General features: G+C 41.6%; 1 protein-coding gene across 1 annotated transcript in view; it reads right to left on the bottom strand.

Moving 5' to 3' along the window:
- The window catches only part of spop (speckle type BTB/POZ protein), a gene marked incomplete at its 3' end in the record, with an annotated part of 59078 nt that overhangs the window by 8021 nt on the left and 38898 nt on the right, over positions 1–12159 (bottom strand). The window contains exon 6 of the mRNA XM_079177088.1: positions 4902–5079. Within this exon, the coding sequence (XP_079033214.1) occupies positions 4902–5079 (178 nt within the window). The remainder of the gene's footprint in view (positions 1–4901; positions 5080–12159) is intronic.

Genomic DNA, 12159 nt, shown 5'->3' on the forward strand with positions numbered 1-12159 from the left:
ATTACGTAAATCAGTCCCACTTCTGTTACACCAAAAATCACTGCCGTATGATAATGCCGCATGCTTACAATAATCACCGCATCTTGTCTCTGTAGTTCTGCTTAAGGCACAGTGTATTTTCTCTCTTATCATCGCGGCAGTGACAGCGGTTAGTTGCGGCTGAGGCTGAGGATGAACCTCTCAGATGCAGTCTGTGGCTGGACTTAATTACCTTTTGGTTGTTTAACAGCGGAGATAAAGTGTCTCTACAAAAGGTTCAAACCTTTAACCGTTAAGAAAAAAAAAAATATGTGAAAAAAAATCACATATCAATCAGTCAACTTAATAATTATGTGCTCATTGGGTAACACTTTACATAACTGTTCACTAATGAAATGAATGCTAAATCAACTAGTGATTAAAATGTAACGAATGTTTCAACACATTATTAAGTGTGTGTCGAAGTCAGTGATTTGCTAATGAATTCTCGTTCTTAATAACGAGTTATAAACCTCAGCGCTTGCTACCCATCTAATTAGAAACGGGAGGTCATCCATCAACAGGCCACAAAAAGGTAGAATGCTCATAATATCAGTAAAACGTGGGCCAATGAGTGAATGAATATGTTAACAACGGGACATAGTGGCTATAAGGTCAACACCTGCTGCTTCGGTCGTAACACTTAATTCATCATCTAAATAAATAACAGTCAATAACATCAGGTCCCACAGCATTCAGCGTTCAGTCGTGACTTTCAGATATGTTGTGGCTCACGGTCAAAATAACTTCTACGGTCAGGCCACAAACAAAGCCTCTGGGTATCCCCTTGACTTTAATATTACGGAGCAAAAGAAACAGTTAACTTTTCATTAATGTTTTCAGGTAAAGTTAATTGAGTTGTCAAGATATTTTTGAGGGGAGATGGTTCCTTTTATGAGATGATCAGATTATAGATGTCAGTGTCAGAGGAAGCAGGCTACAGTAATGGTTTACCACACAGCAGTGGGAAGATTACAGTTGTAGACACTCAACAGTTGAATGGACGGTGAACTATCTATTCAACTATCAGGGTTGTTAAAGGGAATCAGTGAAATAGACACAAAAAATGGTCATTTTGAATATACTTCTCTTCCGCTTTCTCGGCCGAGGTGATTTGCTTTGTTTAATCGGAAGGCGAGGGAAGCTGATCGGACAATTTAAGGTTTTTTGGACGGTTGATTTGAAACAAAAAAACTTTTCCATCGGAAAATATGTACATAACAGTTCACAAAATAGGGAGTTTGTCAGACACGTGATATCTGTGATGTTGCTGCCAGTCCTTTTGTCACCAACTGACAAAAATCCTGCAAAAGTGGAGTCATGAATTAACGTCTGTATCCTGGAGCACTGAAACCAAACTTAGCAGGTAGGACTATGGGGACAAACCTACAGTAAGTCTGTGTGGTGCAGCTCAATGCTGGTGAGCTCATACTGCAGCAACAAAGGGAAGGGGCGGGCAAGAAAGAAAGAGAGAGAGAGAGAGAGAGAGAGAGTCATGGAAAGTGAATGGAGGGAGAGGAGAGAAAAAGTCAGAGGACGAGAACAGTAGACAGGAATGGGGAAGGAAGAGAACTGAGCAAGGTTTGAGAGGAGAGAGATCAATACTGAACGAAAGGAAGACAAATAACAAAGGGATGTGAACACAGAAAAGAAAGACGGAGTGAGGCAGGAGAGAGGACCGATGAGAGGAAGGAGGAAAATGGAGGCAAGAGAGAGAGAATGAAAAAAGGAGACATGAAAGTGAAAGAAGGAATATTGAGAAAGGGTAAGAAGGATGCAGGAAGGAAAAGAAAGAGACAGCAAGAGACATAGAGGGCGGACCAGCATGGTATAAAGATCACATGGCCAATATGGTGCCAATTTGAGTTGCTCTCCCTCCTTCGTTTGATCCCTCTCTGTCCGTCTCCACGGCGATTAACGGCCGGGAGAGTTGTCACGGGAACGGCCGAGAGGGGGAATAACGAGGAGGAGGGACGTCATCTGGACCAAGTGGAGCGGAGAAAGAGGAAGAGAGAGCGAGAGAGGAAGACCCCAAACCACAGCAGCACATAATTAAAATGGCTCCTCACACACACATTTCAACAAATCCAATAATGAGCAGCCTCTCCTTTCCTCCACAGAGACACGCAGTTCACCAGTCTCCTCCAGCCATTCACTATCTGACGCTGTCTGTCATCAAAGTGCCAATATCTGCAACAAGTTGTTGCTGTGAGTGCCGACATGACAGGGCGCGGTCACTATGAAGGCCAACACAGACAAAGTGCTAAAGGTGCAAATAGCTGATGCTTTTGACTGGAAAAATCACCGTATTCAAATGTAACCAACCTTGTGGCAAACACAAAGGATTCATTCAAATGGAATTCTAGTCAGAGTGGGAAAGCATCTGAAGCAGCATTTAAATCAAATCTGAAACTCTCAAATGAAATCCAGGATAATGACGAGCATCTACTCCACCTCATGTATTAGTTTGAAAGTTATCTCATCTTAACACTTGTCAATATAGTCAATTACTTGTAACGTGCAGCTGATGTCCTATATCGACTTCCCAAATTGTGCTTTTCATGATGTTTTTACAACGCTTATGTTTATGTTGAATTATGTGCCGTCATGTATGGTTGTTGATGTTCTTTTGATATTCTTTTCTGCTCTCTGTGAAAAGCAAATTCCCTTCGGCGCAATAAAGATTTCACTCACGTATTTATTTGTTCGTTTAGTTCGACAGACCAATTTTGTTCACCTATTAATTTAGCTCATTCATCAAGCACAAAGGGGAAACATTCACTGCTACATACACACGCTTCTAAAACGTGAGGATTTGCTGCTTTTCTTAATTTTATTTCTTGCAATATCAATATTTGGGTTTTGGATTCTCTTTTTTTCGAAAGTGTGATGACAGTTTGTATTGTTTTCTTACATTTTATAAACAAAACCAATAATCAATTTATCTAAAATAGTTATCTAAAAAAAACAACAACAACAATGAAAAAAAACACAGTTAAAACTTGGGACTGCAAATGATTTGTCACTAAGTGAATAGACTTCAAAGATTGAGAGAGGAGCTTCAAGTGAAATCACGTTGAACTGATTGGCACTGCTGTTTCAGAGCTATGGGACCAGTGATGTGACTGGGAGAGACATGATGCGTTCATGTGATCACATGATGCGTTCATGTGTTCCCATGATGCGTTCATGTGTTCCCATGATGCGTTCAGGTGTTCCCATGATGCGTTCATGTGATCACATGATGCGTTCAGGTGTTCCCATGATGCGTTCATGTGTTCCATGATGCGTTCATGTGTTCCATGATGCGTTCATGTGTTCCCATGATGCGTTCAGGTGTTCCCATGATGCGTTCATGTGATCACATGATGCGTTCCCATGATGCGTTCATGTGTTCCCATGATGCGTTCATGTGTTCACATGATGCGTTCAGGTGTTCCCATGATGCGTTCATGTGTTCCCATGATGCATTCATGTGTTCCATGATGCGTTCACGTGTTCCCATGATGCGTTCACGTGTTCCCATGATGCGTTCATGTCTTCCATGATGCGTTCAGGTGTTCCCATGATGCGTTCAGGTGTTCCCATGATGCGTTCATGTGATCACATGATGCATTCATGTGTTCCATGATGCGCTCATGTGATCACATGATGCGTTCATGTGTTCCATGATGCGTTCATGTGTTCCATGATGCGTTCATGATGCGTTCATGTGATCACATGATGCGTTCATGTGTTCCCATGATGCGTTCATGTGTTCCCATGATGCGTTCATGTGTTCCCATGATGCATTCATGATGCGTTTGTATTGTTACAAATGTTTACAGTAAAAATAAATCTGTTCCATTTGGATTCAATATTCAGTTGATTTGTGTGTTATTTTGAATGGGAAAAGATAGATGTCTGGTTGAATTTTCCCCCCAAAAAAGCCCAAAACTGCTGTATTAGGATGTATTGAACATCATTAGTAATATACAAGTGAAATATGTAGTTTGGTACATGAGAAAATTCAAATGGCACACATGGTGCCCAAATGTGCCCAAATGCACATTTTGGAAACCTCGCCTAAACTCTCTGTACTAAAATCTCTCTCATGTTGTTCTGCTTCACTTTATCAAAGTCAAACTTTGCAGAGAGTTTTAAAATTATTAAAATAGACCTTGTAGTTACAGAATTACAGTCTTTTCTGTATGGGTATGCAATTTTCTAAAAGGTCTAAAAATAGGGCTAGAGTTTAAGAGGTTATTAACAATGCACATCCTTCAGTCTAACATACTATAATATGCCAGTCTTACCTTGGTATATAAAACATATAAATGTGTGTGTAACTGTAGTAAACTTCTCTACTAGTCGGTAGGCTGCTCTATTAATGATGCTGTGTGCGGTTCACACCAGAACAACCGTCAGTTAACAGAACATGGACGTTTTTGACCTGTTAAAAAGTTTAATTAACAGAGACATCATAATAGAAATGTGCTAAACTCATGACTTTTTCATGAACACGGTTCTACACAACATGTTTTAGTCTTAAGGTACAATCACACTATATATCCATCCCTCCACGCAGGCCCTAAAAAATAGACATGATGTCTTCTGATGTGGTCTGAAGAGCAATCACAAACTGTAAACAGAGTGGCGCACAGTTTGGAGTCAAGAAAGGTGATAATGTTCTAAATATGATTAAAATAAAGAATGAAAATTATACTTTGAACATTGAAATGTGCAGTCCATTGCTGTATCCTGTCATGGCATCTTTAAGAATATAACTTTAACGATACAAATCTTAAATGTTTTCATTCATACACTGTTTGCTGGTATTTTATTCTCATTCCACTCCACAACGTTTCTACCACCTGAATGCTTAAAGTATAGGATATTCTCACCTGCCAGGATGGCTTTGTGCGCCTGGAACTTCTGTCCAGCAACACACAGGGAGCAGTCAGTGAATCTAGAGTTTTCCCACAGATCTCCGAGCTCCTCGGCCAGCCGGCAGTCGGGAACCTTCACCGTGTTCATTGTGTTCTGGCCTGAGACGTTCACAGAGTCCTGTACCACACTCACCTGAGAACACACACACACAGAGTTCATGAGCAAAATGTACCATTTTTATCATCTCCGCCAGGAGGATCATGCACTCTGTTGTGCACATGCGTCTGTGAGCGAGTCCATGAGTGAGTGTGCAGCTCTGTGTCTGTCCACGGCTAATCTTACATTCTGCTGCAGCGACTGCATCATTTTTTGGATGCCCAGTTATGGCTGCATGCTTAAGGACCTCCCATAGTTGCGGTGACGCACGCTTTCTCAAAACACCTTTTATTGCCTGCAGACTCCTCACTCACTATTCTTAACCGGCCTCAGGCCAGCAGGGGCTAAAAGTGATAAAACAGCTCAGTGCATCGCCACCCGTCCATCTGCTACTCTGCGCCAAGAGTTGGGGGATAACAGTTTGTTTTCATTTTGTTATTGCAAGAATGTATGACGTGTTTTAAACGACGACTTTGTGCAGATTGCCTGCATTCATCTCCGTGGTTTTACCGTGTGTTTCATGACGCCTTACAGGCCATTGGTGTATAGACAGAGTTTAGCCAATTGTGTTTTGTATTCATTCAATCACACAATATAGCAGCGGTTGTTGCAGACACACCTGCTGGAGATCTGCAATCTACTGAGAGCACCTTTCTCATTTGCTGCGTACAGTCATTCTTACACACACAGAGTTATGAGTTTAGGGTGCACTGCCCCTTTATCACACAAACTACTGGAGCTCACGCAGAGGCAAATAAAAGCATACAGTGTTCATAAAAATAAAATAAATCAGGTAATCAAACATGCTGTGAATGATTAATGTGGGTTCTCTGCCTCCTAATCGATACATCAGACACTCAATATGGAGGCTATTCAGAGACAACCTATTCTTCCTTCTTTATCCAATCAGATCGGCTACGCTCTCAAACAAGCCAGAAAATCAGCATTGTAGTCAAATTGGGTGTGTGAGCTTGTGTGTGTGTGTGTGTGTGTGTGTGTGTGTGTGTGTGTAATCTTCCCTGCTGACTTCACCACCTGTTCCAGACAATGTCAACCAGACTCATTTATCTCTCAACAGGACTCACTGCAAACACACACAGACACACAGACACACACACACACCTACACACACACACACACGAGTAGGCTCATAAGCAGAAACACACATTCCCTCTATCACAGACAGAGACACACACACACACACACACACATACATGAGCAGGCTCATGAGCACAAATGCACATTCTCTCACACACACTAATTACTGAGTCATTTCCGACAGTAATCAAATACCAGGTACCCATAGCCCTGCTTGGAATATAGTTAGTTATCATTTGGAAAGTTATTTAGCACGTTACAAATCGTGATAAAACAGTCTGATAAATATAACACTAGCTTCAGGTGAAAAGGAAATAATACAGGCCAGTAGTCCTTGATGGCTAGCATCAATAGAGTGTTGAAGTGGACTTGAAGTAATTTAGCTAATGACAATGTCAGACGATGAACTGGTGGAGTACTTCTAATTCTTGAACTGACATAAAACTCCCCCAGTTAATTCCTAAGTACAAACAATGAGTATGTGTTGAAAGGGTGCAAGTGTGTTTTGAGCGGTGATTTAAATTACACATTGATAATTTTCTGCAGAGTTTCTGAGGACATTTGGCTGAAGGACGAGTGGTATCCAATGGATGGACAATGGGTGGGCTCGATTATTCTCAGAGACTTAGGAGTTCCCACAAGAGGTTGACTGCTGTTGAACATTGATCTGATCAAATAGGCATTGTCTTTAAAAAGGGTTAAAAAAATGTTTATGAGTTCAGGAGAAGCATAGCTGGCAGAGCTGTGAGCGGCACCAACAACACAGCTAATGGTCCTAAATAGGATTCTACAATGATGGCGACTGAACGATCAGAGTGGAGAAACATTTCTTTATAATCTATCGGCAACTTCTAAGAATTTGGTGGCACAGTAAGTTAATTCAGCCGAGGAGAGCTTTTATTAGATCGGTTGGTGCTAAATTTACTTGGAGCCACTGGCACTAAGGTAGCCAAACAGATGATATTGAAATTATAGCTGATCAACGGGGGGTAGATGATTAGCTGGGGCAATAGCAAAAAGTCCTGGCTAACTGTGCTGGTGGTTGAGGGCTTCATGATGCGCAAGTGGGTATGGGCAGATAATTTACTAGAAGGAGAGGGAAAAGATTGCTAATGTCGGTAATCTGTAGACAACAGCAATAAACTTTCATTTCCATCTTGGCAGTGACGACACAGCCCAACTCCCCGCTAATCCCAAAATGTGCAAAGAGGTGGATCGTGGGTGGAGCTGAGGCGGCCCGGGTGACGCAGCAGAACAGCAAGAAAGACAGCACACACCTGGCACTCAAAGCGGCCACGTCCTTAATTATTAAGAGTGAGTTATATAAAAATTCTCCCCATGTTATCATGAACAGGGAAATAACTATCGAGATCAAAATCATTTTTTTGTGGCGGGCAGTAAATATGTTTATTTCTGTTGCAAAGTTGGGCTTTTTCACATGGGGGTCTATGGGGATCGACCCGTTTTTTTGGAGCCAGCCTCAAGTGGTGAACAGATCGGTTCATCCCCGACCAAGGGACAGCGTCCTGGACCGAGGCTGAAGGGTCAGGGGAGATGGGCTGGCTCGCACAATCTGGCTGCCCCAGAAGGGGGAGATGCTTCTCCTGGGCTGACTAACCCGTTCCTTCTCCCCGAGGTCAGCCTGCAAGCGAGCAATGTTTCCCTTTACTTGTGAAAAGGTGAGATGCCAGTTTACACCCACAGCCAAGGTCGTTAGCAGGACTGCATGCATAGCTGTGGTTTCCTCCCTGTCGGTGGTCACAGACAGCTGAAATTCTCCCATGATGCTTTACAGGTTGTACGATCACCCGGGACACTCATAGCGCTCGCCTTTCTGGAGGTATCCCAGTCTCCCAGACAACCAGTAATCAAACCTGGCATAGTAACTGGCATTTCTTTGCTGGTGTTTGGGAGACGAACAGGAGGAGCTGGGAGCCAGACAACGGTTTATTAAAACAAGATCAAATCCACTTCCCCATGACTAAAAACCTTTAAAGATATAGTTAAAATCAACCAATATTTTTTTTTTTTTTAAAACGGATAAAATGTTTGTGTCACTTTTACCTTGTAAGTTCGGTCTTAAATTGCTTGTTCATAGTGTCTATTTTTACTTCTATCCTCATTTTAGTTTTAAAATGCCGTGTTTATTTTAACTTCCTTTATTTATCGGTGCTTCTTTATCTCTTTGTGCTGCTGCAACAACTGAATTTCCCCTCCAAAGGCTTATCTATGGTATCTGTCCCATATTAGTGCTGATAAAAGCATTCAGCACATTTAAGATGTTGGATCAATTAACAGTCCTACAGCCAGTAGAAATAAAGTGCAGTAAATAAGTGAGTAAGTAAGTATTTCACAAACTAAACTGACTTTAGAAAATAATTTCTCTTCATGTTGAGATAAAGAAATATTTGACGGCCCTAACAAAATGTAGTATTTTTAAGTCAATGATTAAGTGTTGAGGAACATTAAGGGAGGGATTTTCTAAAAAGTATTAAATAATAATACTCCTATGTAGCTGAAAAAGTAGTTCTGTCCAGGGACATATTACTGAAGCCACTAATATTAATCATGACTATTAAATGATTATTATTTTCCAAAATGTCAACTGTCAATCTGTCAAAAGCGTTATAAACCTGATAGTTGAATATTGCTAGACAATGACATGTTGTTTTAAATCTGTTATATTTTATTTCCTGACAATGTGAAACACTATAATGATTATAATATCTGATTTCTAATAAATGCATCCTTATTAGTGTCAATGTGAAGAGGGCACACTCCAAACAAACGGTTAAATCTAATGACGCTTTTACATTATCCAGCATGTTACAACAATAGCTGTGGAATTATGAAACTGTCTAATTGGTTATCTATTAATTCTGCACAACCATCACCGATCAGATATCATTTCAGATAAGCAAAACAACAATCCTGAGGATGATCTTTGTTCTCTGTTGTCATTGCTGACAGCTGCTGAACACATTCGGTAAACTGTTCAAGAAAATCCCAACAAAGTGACCTTGCTATTAAAGCTTCAGGGAGGCTGACACCCAAAACCCCACAAAAAAAACATCCCTCCTCATCCATCCCCATCCGCCCAACTGCCCGCCTACTCGCCCAATAGCACATCCATCCACCTATTCAACTCGCACAAAAAGAGTCCTAGAAAAGGAGGAGAAGCACATACAATAGACAAGTGCGTGGCAAGCAGGAAATTGAATGTCAAGGAGCCTTGTTTGCTCCTGATGGAGGTTTTAGAGTTAGCCTGAAGGGGACAGAAAGACAGAGAGACAGAAGGGAAGATAATAAAACAGAAAAAGAGGGTAAGAAAAATGGAGGAGAGAAAAGGGGGGGGGGGGGGGGCGGGGAGATATAGGGATAATAAAATGCATAGAGAATACAGATGCAGATACCAAGAAGAGAAGAGGCCTTCACACATGAAGGGGGGGGGGGGGGCTATTGGAGGGATCGACAGTTGGAGATGGCCTCTTATAGGCAGTAGCTCATTTCTTGCAGATAATTGACAGGGACACGGTAAGAAGAAAATGTGACTTTTCTGAAGAATAGAGCATTCACTATGTGTGTGTGTGTATGAGTGTGTGAGAGTATGTGTGTGTGTGTGTGTGACAGTCTGGTTTCCACAGCTGGCTCTATTAATCACACTCCAGGGGGATGCAGGTCTAACTGACTGACGTACATCCATCTCCTCAACACACTCGTACAGAGGAATGCTCACATACACACGCATATACACGCACACAAACACAACACAAACACACACATATGTATTCACATGAGGAAAAGACTGTCCCGCTCACACACACACTGGCATTCATAAAACACTGATTAGCAACACAGAGGGCCTGGTAGACAGGGAGCTGCCGTGCGGAGGAGAGAAGAGCGGGAAGAACAACAAAAAGAAACAGAGGACAGAGACAGACAGACGGACAAAAGAGACAGAGGACAGAAGTTCAGTCAGCTCAAGTTGGAATGAAAAATGGCTTTTGGAGAGGAGGAGGAGGGCGGCGCTGTGTCCTGAGTACACACGGAAAAGATAAACAAGTGCTGAAAAGCGAATTGGAAGGGAGGCCAGTGAGCCTGGTCAATGGGTTTCGGTATAAATAGCCCAATTAGCATGGCAGAGCAGTCGCTGGGCTCTCAGATGCAGCGTGGCAGAGCTGGTCTAATTACTGGCTAACTTGACCAATTATTCCACTGTTTAACCAGGTGGAAACTAAATCGCAGCACCTGGTTATTTAGACACACTCGCTGCCCCGGCAGTCTTCACGCCATTAGCTGTCATCTTCTGTCATTGTCAACCTCCTCCACTTCCTCCTTCAAAGACTCCTTCTCAAACTGGCGGAGATGTAGCCAGTTTAAATACGTTTTGCAATTGCAGAATAGACAAATACACCCCAAAATCTATAACGATAGATAACTGTATGAATCGACACAGCAGTGTCAGGACCAACAGACTACAGAGGAGCTTCTTTCGTCAGGCTGTGAGACTCAATTTAGCGTCCTAACTCAACCATAAGAAATAGATTTGTTTAGCTTCTTATGTTGCATAAATGGGACTACAACTGCATTATTAATAGGTTTAACAATCACATCACCAGCACATTTTCAGGGCAATCACGTCATTAGAGTTTTGTAATTGTTATATCAGTGAAGGTTTTGGCTTGATGGTGCTACAACAAGAAATGTAAAAAGCATCACCAAAAATATTTGGCTTTGTCCTGTGGGGACAAATACAGAGCAAAGGACTGAGAGCCACGTTGCTGTGTATGTGAGAGAGAGAGAGACAAGGAGGACTATTGCACGCAATGTTTCTGTACGTTATTAGTAATAATAATTTGAATGTCAACGTTATAAATGACGCTTCGAATTATTCGGTAGCCTACAGCCCTAATTATGTTCTTACCAGCGTGGAGGCATATGAACTCACTATCTTTTGCTTGAGAAATCCACGGAGCCCTGGAGGTATTACGATGACCATTAAAATCTGAACATTAGGCCTTGTATTAAAGGCCATGTATCACACACTACTAAACACATTTGATGGGATGCATTGAGCACAGACATCTGTGTCGGCCTTGGTGTGAGAGGTTTGAATGCGAGAAATGCGAATATTCACATTTCTGTATGGTTTTACGACCAGGTGTGAAAAGGCCGTTCGTCCCAGCGAAGTGTTGAACTTGCCAACCAGCTGACTGTCATTTACTCCCCGGTGGTGTTAATTATGACAGTGATGATGATGACAGAAATACACTCTGTGTAAAACCTTGGGTAAAAAATTACAGTAATGAAGAATCATTGCCGCTATATCACCACAATCATCATTTGTTTTGGTAATTAAGTTCCCAGGATAAGTACTTGCTAAAGCGCTCGCCTCCCAGTTAGTTCCTCAGACATCGAGATGGATCTGTCGTAAGCTCCCTCTCAACCCTCCAGGCAACGCAGAGTTAATATTGAGTTTCTGTATCCAGATGATTTATTCATAAAGCATCAATCTTTTTTTCTGCCTGTTTATGTGTTTGTTTATGGATTTACAGTGCTTGGCCATGCGTGAAATAGTTTGAAAAAGGGAGAAAAAAAAAATCTAATCAAGTGAAATTCATTAAGTTGGGGAACACTTGTTGTTTCCCTTGTATTCCGACCTTGTATATTGATGCATGAATTTATGGGCAACTATATGGCACTGAGTATGAGTGTATATCTCTACTCTAGCTCTATGCAATTGTCAGGATATGTCAGTCCCACATGTCAGTTTCTTCCAAACCCCCCTTACCACTCATTTTCAGGACTGCCAACACATGGCAACTTTAAAGCATTCTAGTGCAATATGAGATCAGAAAGGTTGCAATTTTATCGTCATACTAGCTTTCGAAAACTGGTATTCACAATATAAAGTATGTTAGTTATTACTAATATGGAACTAATGGAAAGCTGCTAACAGGCAAGCACAATGTCTAATGATGTAGTTATGTGTTTTTGTGACGGATGACCAATCCTTCC

This window comes from Pholis gunnellus (assembly GCF_910591455.1).
Source record: "Pholis gunnellus genome assembly, chromosome: 17".
In the NCBI taxonomy this organism is placed as follows: domain Eukaryota; kingdom Metazoa; phylum Chordata; class Actinopteri; order Perciformes; family Pholidae; genus Pholis; species Pholis gunnellus.